Raw genomic sequence first — 9,194 nt, forward strand, 5'->3', positions numbered from 1 at the left:
CCATCTACTTCTAGAATTTTGTATACAATTGATGTTGTTTGTCGTGTGACCATAAAAATGACCAATTAAGAGAGTCAATTTCTTGCTAACAACTTGAGGGTAAGAAAAACTAGATTTTTCAATGACTAGTCTTTGCACAAGAGAGCTAATATATATATGAGTGTAAAATATTGCCCAAAGAGAACAACAATAAACAATTTCCTAGAAGTAGGTCATCTCTACTAAAGAGGAGGGTGATATTGGTTTGAAGTCCACTTAGAACAAGGTCATTTGAATAAACTTATATTCATTGAAGTGCCTATTTGATGATCAACATTGGGCTATCATTATCATGCACCATTTCACCTTAGTAACTCTCCCCTATGCTCTCTGAAACCCTTGTCTCCTCTTGACAAGTTATTTCATGTTAGGGGCAAACTCAAAGTCTTGTAGTCACATGTTGCCTGGAACCTAATCGATAATTGGAAATAAAAATAAAAAACACTTCCTCTAAATCCATGTGATATTCCAAGATATTTATGAGTCATCCTCCTTGAGGCGGTCACTCCTTTGCTACACTTAATATCTTTCTCTAGAAATTGCTATTAAATTAACTCTCTCTAAGGATACAACTATAGTGTTAACTCATCTCCATGATGCATGTTTATGAAAATGTAAGATGAAGATGTAATATACCCTTTTTTGTCTTTTCTTGAAGTTAATCATGTGTGGTCTAAGCTTCTTGAGGCTATGAATCCAATTGGCTTGTTAAATGGCTTTTGTGTCAAACAAGCTATGTTACTAGAGAATCATGGCAAGTTTGTTTAACCATTTTACATCATATTTAGAATGCTAGAAATGAGGTTGTTTTTGGTATGTCTAAGAATGGTTTAGGACTTCTCTCTATAATTGCAAGGAGCTTGGAGATAGCCAAATCTATGATGAAACACCTTGAAGGATATACCTATAAAGAAAATACTCCTATTTATGATGATTAAAAAGTGTTTGTAGATGATCTCTGTTACTATAAGAACTTTCCTCAAAAGTTGGAGGTTCTATGGTTATTATTGTATATTAATACTATTTGTCTAAAAAAGAAACATTCAATGTAAAGAAGGAGACCAACACAATGTAACATGTATGAATACATTTTAAGAAAATAAATGACAAATTACTTGCCATGTGATAATCTTGCACTTGTTTTGACCATTACATTGCTAACCATCTACAACCCTAGGGATTTTCATAGAGACAAAGTGGGTATTTTATTATCTTCTTTCATGTTTACTAGCACATTCGTAAACCCAAATGACATCACTTGGCAAGAGAGAGAAGATCGCACATCCTTTAGATTGGACACCAAGAGAGAATTACTGTTACGGATGCACTTGTAGCAATACTCACATTAGGTAGAGGAGGTGGCCATGAAAAGCATTTCCATTGAGTTGATCAAAAGAATACACCAGTGAGAAGTAAGTAAATTGGCTTCAACGTCAATAGCCAATAGCCAATGATTACAATTCCAAACAAGTGGATAAAATAACAAAGGGCGACGAGCATTAACCAAAGCTAAACAAGTCATGCTCGTAAGTCAGAGTTGGGGTGCTAGGTCGACGCGGAGGCCGGGTAGTTGCATTGATCATTAGCTGTATCAAAAGCATCCGAGAAGAACAAACATGTGTCAAGTTAGTAAAGCTCCGATATATAAAGATATCAAACGCATAGAAAAAAGCAAAAGCAACTTTATTTATGTAGAAGGTGAAATGACAGGACAACTGGAGGATATATGAAGATTAACAACGAGCTGCATTAGGAGATATTATAGCATACGGCTGGGATTGGATGAAATGAGCATGGCGGCTCCCTGGAAGTCGCAGGTGGCTCCATGGGGTTTCATGCTTTGATAATAGTCGTTTACGGCGTAATTCGCGTGAGAATGGAGGTCCGTGGGAACGTAGCACGGGTTCCCAGGCATTATTGGCGTGCAATTGGCTCCGTTGGAGCAAGCCCACTCCATGACCGACTGCATGGCGTCGTCGCTTAAGCCGTCTTTCAGGATGCACCATTGGAAGACGCTGCCATTAATATTATCGTCTGCATGTGCGAATTTGTCGACATAATGTTCAACGTTAACTTGATATATAATCATGCCAAGACACCAACGCAGTTTGTAAAAGCATATTTTACACACTACCTGCGAGTGCTGCGGGCAGAGACGCCGTCGCGATGAAGAAGACCACCTGGACGAACACGGCGGCGGCGGCCAGCTGAAGAGCGGATGAATATCGGGCCATGCTTGCTCGTCGTAAGTGGCTGTTGATGGGAGCTAATCGGTGATTATGCTAACGCAAGCAGCTTGCTGGTCTCACGCTAAAATTGAAATGAAGACGGGCGGGGACGTACCTATTTATAGGACGTCAGAGGAGGTGCACGATACGAGAGAAATATTCAATGATATCGTTCTACAGTCATCCAGCCATTATGAAGATCCATCGAATCCCTAGATCTAACCAAGACAAGTTTGGCCCTTTACACACTAGGTCGGTAAAATTTCTCCTCACGAAAAGAAACACTAATCATGTTCCACAAAAAGAAACACTAGCGTTCACACATGTTGAGGCTAATGTGGACAATGTTTTCTGACCGAACCCACCATATTTTTAGGGGGTCTAATCTTGCCACCCAAAACTTGTGTTTGTGAGCTCAATGAATCATATCACTGACCTTTTCATAAAAATATGTTGATAATACTTGAACATTATACCTATGCTATAATAAATGTAAGCTTTACCAATGCACTGTTCGGCTGAATGTGAAAAATAGGGAGACAATCAAAACTTTATTCTAGTGGATAGAGGTTTATAAGGTCGAAGTTTTTGGCACTCTAGCTTGTAACAAGCCTTATATGAAATTGGCATTCACTACGTATTGACCTAGCATTTTTGAGGTAGCAAGATTTAGTGGTACAAGCATCCTTTCTGTTGAATCCACTCGTAATAGATATTGCTCCTCTGTAGTATCAATCACTTCTCCAATAACTAAATATGCTAGATGCTTGTGCATACAATTGTTTTACTTGCCTAATCATCTAGTTAATGGTGATTTCCCTCACAATAATCTCAAGTTGCATGGACTATGACTACATAACCTTTACATCACAGCAACACTTCATCTCTTCACCAATGACTAATCATGCACACTTTTCTCTACCTGTGCATATTTTTGTTGAAACAAAAAACGTACAGATGTCATCATTTTGGATTTTTGGGAGGACGAATGCAAAATTCCAAGTATGGTGTTGGAGAGTTAATCGACCATTTTTCCATCTTTAAGGATTCACCATATAATTGTCCATTGCCGGCCGATCGTTCAATTTTGGAGAATAGAGTTTAGCACTCTAGATTATGGCCGTTATTAGTGCCCCTTCAAAACATGCATAGTCACAATCATATTCCTATGAATAGCATATGTGTGCTCAAGCGAGTTCAATTCCTATCCTAGCCTATCATACATGATCCCTATTCTTGGGTATCTAAATATGTATATATCTTTTATTGGTCTCATTAGTCAATGTGTTTCCCATACAATCAAGATCCACTTTATCTATGATGTGTTTCTCCATCAACATCACTACTAACTGGCATGTACTTATTGTCTGTATCATGCTTACTTGGCATCATTACCATGCTCTTAGTACTGGTAGATAAACTTTGGTAACTCAGATGATATTCTTGCATCCCATTATAGTAGATTGAATAGCCTTGGATATGCGAGGCATGAATTTTTATAATGTATTTCACACCATAATCATTTTTTGGAAGTTCCACTAGTACTTTATAGTGTGTATATTCATCAACAAGTGTTCCTCTTATGGAAGCCTATTATTATCAAATTTAAGGATACTAGGAAGCTCCAAATTTATCTACATACCAAAATGAATGATTTAGAATATAACCTTTAATACATTGACATTGCTATTATGTTTTATGCTAGAATGATATTTTTTGTTATATCTTAATGGATTAGTAGCTATAGAAATATATATATCATAAGCTATCATGGCATACTAGCCTTTTTTAACTATGGCCATATGTTAACTAGATAGTTTGATGCTTTTCCCTAGTCCTTGCATGGGGCTAGTTTTCGCCTTTTTCACTACATACATTGGCACAAATTGGATAACACTTGATCACTTACTTTTTGTGATGTTGTTGTTGATTGATAACTTGATGTGAATTAGAGCATACTTTATGGCCATGCATTCTTTCAAAAGGATACTTGTGAATAAGTCTCTTCTTCAAGGACACTTGTAAATAATGCTCTTTTCAAACGATACTCATATACGTAGTTAGATCAACAAGGCAAGAGTGTTTTGATTTTTTGTATCAAATTTTCTTGTTTAGTAATAGAAAGATACTTATGTGTGATTGAGTTTAGAGAAGTACCTACACTCATGAAGCACACACATATGCATGCATGTGTGCACATACATGCATACATGCACACACTTCTATAGCTCTATAAAAAAAAATATAAAGCATGGTTGTTTCTATTTTCTAACCTAGCTAAGTGCCTAATTAGGCTTGTTATCTTGTTATTATGGGATGCTCTCTTTGACATTTCTTTCTAAATTTTGCTAGACTTAAATTGTCAATAACTAGGTGATAGTTTTACACTTCTATCATTTTTAAATCCTTGTATTTAGTAGATTTATTTTTTCAAGCTATAATCTTCCAAACCTCAAGGCAATAATTTTTGGATAAAAAATATGCATAAATACTCTCTTGTAACCACAAATAAATTGCTACTGGATCTAATGTAATTTTTGATTCACTTGCTTAAGTTTTAGATATGTATAAATTATTTGGGGTACATTCTTATAATGTCTTAGTAGGTGCAATCAAAACGATAACCAAGCCTAGTATCAACACTTACAAGACATATTAGGGGTAATGTTCTTACCTTCCTCTTTTGTATGGATGTAGGTAACAAGTGGACCCTTCATTCGATTAGACCTAGAAAGACTAGTCCCATGCAAACCATCGACAAAATCTAATAATTTTGTATACTTATATTTATTTCATTGCAAACTTATCATTTATCAAAGTATAATTCATACTTTATCATACTTGAATAATATTGATCGGATTGTAATATGTATATATTTTTACTTTAAATTTTAGTTATATATTTTCTCTATTTAAATTTAAATGTCATTTGATATATTTGAGGTAGTCACTTAATTCCATATCTAAATTTTTTAATATTTGTAATGTATCAAAAGTGAGTATTAATGATTAGAATTTTTTATATTTAAATTTAATGTAGTTTATGGTTTTTAATGAGTATTGATATTTTCTTATAATAAGCTTGATGCATTATTTACTTCATTTGATAAATTTTCTTGAAGTAAGTTATTGAAGTTAACATGATTTATTGTATTTATGATGAAACTAATTATTTAAAATAATTTTTAAACAATATATAGGATTCAAATTTTGTTAAAGGAAAATGTTAACTAATCGCATAAACTTCCTCTATCCCCATTAATTGTTGCCTGTGTTAGTATCATATAGGTCATTTAAAGACTAATAAATCATACACCTGTAACTCCAAATCTAGCTTTTATAATAAACAATTGGTTTTTGCAAAGATATGGTCATTTGGATGTATGCTATTGGCACTACAAGGGTAGGAAAGCATATTGATAGTCATTTCCAACAAAAATTGGCATTGTTGCTATCTACATTACAAAAAGTATCACTATTTGCATCACAAATTGTGACACAAATTGCAATGCAAATTCCAACATAGATAGTGATGCAAATTATGATGTAGATAGCAAGAGCATTCTCGGGAATTAAGAGGGCCAAAAACCCAAGTGCATTATTTTGAGATAGAAGAAGAGAGAGATTGCATGTATCTAGCTTGCCCACTGTTACGGGCAAAACATTTGATATATTTAGTAAGACACCTACTTCTGTGGCTAACCCTATGGCTACACTTGTTGTTCCCACTATTAAAGAAGATATATTAAATGAAATGGTCAAAGGCATGCCACATGTTCAATTGAAGGTCACAAAATAAGATGAGAAAGTGGACATGCAATAGCTCCTAAACCAGGGAAAAGATGTATGTGGTATAGATGGCATAAATGGCATGATAGAAACTAGTGGAAGGTTTCCCCCTAGGGCACTCAATGTACAAGTGTGCGATCCCACACTCAGGGCATCTTAGGTCACTCTTGTCTTGATTGCCTTCCTCCCTTTACAGGCATCAAGATGAGATATACCCTAGGTGAGCGCAAGTCCAACATGTGATGGGTTCTTAGTTCTGTTCTCCTAGACCACTACCTCTAATCCAACATGTGATGGGTTCTTGGTTCTGTTCTTGGGTCTAAAATCCATAATGATGGGATTACCCTTTTCATCGAATGAGACATAAGGGTTCATGTATACTTCATTCTTGTTTGGCTTTTCTACATAATGTATCATAGTGTCACTCAACGGATGGGGGTCATGATGGGTCCAAGTGGGATTGCTATCCATCCTAAGGATACCTAGCTTTGATTCATTTGGTGTTGGGAGAGCTAGTGGAGCTCCCCTTCCAAAAGATATTGGTCAATTGCCTAGGTAATAAGGTTGATTGTTAGGCTATGAGTATGGCAATTATCTTGGTGATTGGCAATGCATTACATCATGACCAAACCTACTGCAATTGGCACAAGGTCTGTATCTAGGATCCATGCACTCTGTTGAAAGGTGGTTTATTCCATAATGCATGCATTGCACATGAGGTCATGTGGGCCTTCTCATCATGTCTTGAAGCCTAGCCAACTCCAACTTCATGTCTATGAATTCTTAACTCTGGTCTTGGCTCTAGTTGACACTCTTTCCTTGGTCTTGGGTGCTCTGGCTAGATCGTTCACTAATGTTCATAGCTTTTTATAAGATTCTAGATGCACTGCTATGTTGGTTTGTGGGTCTTGAGCTTCTCTCCTTGAGTAGGTTATCCACTCATATAGCTTCTTGGAGGACCCTAGCTAGCACATCCCTTTGCAAGTTTGACTTGTTCACCAAAGCCTTGTAAGCCTCCTTACTTTGGATTCAACTTATGAATATGGTGGAGACCTCTCATTTGATTGGTCACTCTGCGAGGGTTGGGATTCTCTTAAAGAGACTCCCCACATAGGTGACGTAGTCTGGAATGTCTGGCTCGTCCTTTTGACTTACATTCATTAGTTTGATGATGAGGTTGTCAAAGTGTCCAGTCCTCGAGAATCTCTTGATGAAGAGACTCTTGAGGTTATTGAAATTATTTCATTTGGCATTGTCTAGAGTACCACATTTGTTCTTTGTCTCCTAGGCAAAGTCTAAAAGCTTGTGCGCATTGAGCAAGGTCCGTGAGGCCATTCACCTTGCATACTTACTCAAACTACTCCACAAAGCTATATGGGTCATTATCGGAGCTGATACTTGTCTAGTTACTTAGAAACCACATGTATCTTGGTTTGGCTCTTAGAACTTGGGGTGATTCCTAGTCATGCTAGCAACGAAGTTTCTATGGTTGTTTCACGCAACTCTACAACCATATTGTCCAAGGACCTCTTTGTAAATAGCTCCCTTAGCGTAAGATTGGTCATGATAAGATTTCTCAACGTAAGATTGGTCTCTATGCTCTCTTCCTCTTAGTATTTGTTCATTTCTTATTTTGGTTGGCGAGTGCTAAGATGCATTGGAGTTTGCATATTTCTATGTCTTTCCTTTGCTTTTGGGCTTGTTGTTGTTGGTTGTAAGCAACTATGCCTTGTAGTGCTTTCCTTGGCAACTTTTTGTCTTCCTCCAAATTGGCTATGATGTCCTTGGCTAGTCTACCATGATAATTCGTTTTGGTTTGTAGGTTATATCGGGTTATCATTTGCCAGATGTTGATTGGAAATCCTCCCAAGTCAAGCTCATTATTTTTATGGTTGATGCTACTCTCTTGACATGTTGTTGATTTCTTGAAGAACTAGGGTGTCATGATTAGATTGATCAAGTCAGATAGAGATGTGTCCTTAATAGTGCATGTCATTGTTGCTCCCTAAGCGGCTTGACGATTCAAGTCACTTAGGTATTTGCTTGTTCGTATCATTGGCCACTATTCGATGAGTGGGGTCTCCTCATGCTAGTGGGTTTGTGTTAAGAATCCCGTGGTGGGGGGACTTTCTTGAGCTGTTGTGCCAAACACACATTGTATACACAAGAGGAAGCTCACTCAAGAACACAAGAAGAGAGATGGAGGCCAAAACATTTTCTTGCTGATTTTTTCTTCTTCTTCCACACAGTATAAAATATACACAAAGTATAGATAAGATACAACATAAAGGAAAGTGGCCTTGTAAATCAAACAGTGTATAACCGACTACACTAATCGACTGGCACTATATCTTTGCCAGCTCTAGGTAGGTGTAACAATCTAAATATAATAAGTGATAAGTCAGTGGCCATGTGAGTGTCATAATGACCACCAACGTGCTAAGTGTAGACATGCGGACCCATCTAGCCAGGCAATCCATCATCAATGTCCACACATGTTGAGCTTGCCATCTCAACAATTTGTTCAACTTATCTTATCTTGCATGAATTCCTTGTTATTCAAAACAATCCTCAATGTTATGGGTACTCAAATGATACTAGTGGGATGTTTCTCAAAGTGCATTGTGTGAAATTAGGCTTTTAGGTTTTCTTATGGATGTCTAATGTTTAATTAATGTTGTGTGTTGTGAATTCAATGAAAAGTGCAGCTTGCACTTTTCCTGAACCTTTCGTACGAGTGACGGCCACTCTAACTTATTCATTCAAGTCTCTATGGCATTCTAGAGATGTGAACTGAGGGGTAGCAGATTTGGTTAGTTAGTGTAGGTATCTATCGGGACACAGATTGAAGGTTAGTGACCACAATTGTTTACTAGCCCTATGAGCCATTCTACATGTCTAGACGCCTATAGGGGTAACGTTTTGCTTCATCTTAGGCTTTGCCTACCCTAGGGTTGATTCAATTTGCCAAAATCTAGATTCTGCACAATTTTCCAAGTCTCAAACTCAAACCATTCAAGTCAAAGAAATCTCATTGAATGGGCACTCGATCATCATTCAAGGCCGAATGTTTGTGTGCCCGAGTGGACTATTTTGGGAGTCCTTGAATCTGGCTGTCAAAGGCGGATATCAATCGTA

The 9,194-nt window shown here is 37.0% G+C and overlaps 1 protein-coding gene across 1 annotated transcript; it reads right to left on the reverse strand.

Moving 5' to 3' along the window:
* Positions 1 to 1,798: 1,798 nt before the first annotated feature.
* On the reverse strand, positions 1,799 to 2,273 carry LOC148039959 (glucan endo-1,3-beta-glucosidase 4-like). The gene is made up of 2 exons (XM_087662724.1): positions 2,174 to 2,273; positions 1,799 to 2,073 (listed from the first exon to the last, which is right to left on the reverse strand). Exons 1-2 carry the CDS (start codon positions 2,271 to 2,273, stop codon positions 1,799 to 1,801), a joined length of 375 nt encoding a protein of 124 aa, XP_087518850.1.
* Positions 2,274 to 9,194: the final 6,921 nt, after the last annotated feature.

The sequence above is a fragment of the Lygodium microphyllum genome, chromosome 2, assembly GCF_053477565.2.
Source record: "Lygodium microphyllum isolate KBCC chromosome 2, Lygodium_microphyllum_v1.1.10, whole genome shotgun sequence".
Classification (NCBI taxonomy): domain Eukaryota; kingdom Viridiplantae; phylum Streptophyta; class Polypodiopsida; order Schizaeales; family Lygodiaceae; genus Lygodium; species Lygodium microphyllum.

Bases quoted from the DNA above. Each gene is read 5' to 3' on its own strand.
- LOC148039959 (XM_087662724.1), bottom strand. From the start codon at position 2,273: ATGGCCCGATATTCATCCGCTCTTCAGCTGGCCGCCGCCGCCGTGTTC. The intron at 2,074-2,173 runs GTAGTGTGTAAA...TCGCACATGCAG, and splicing joins TCTGCCCGCAGCACTCGCAG to ACGATAATATTAATGGCAGC.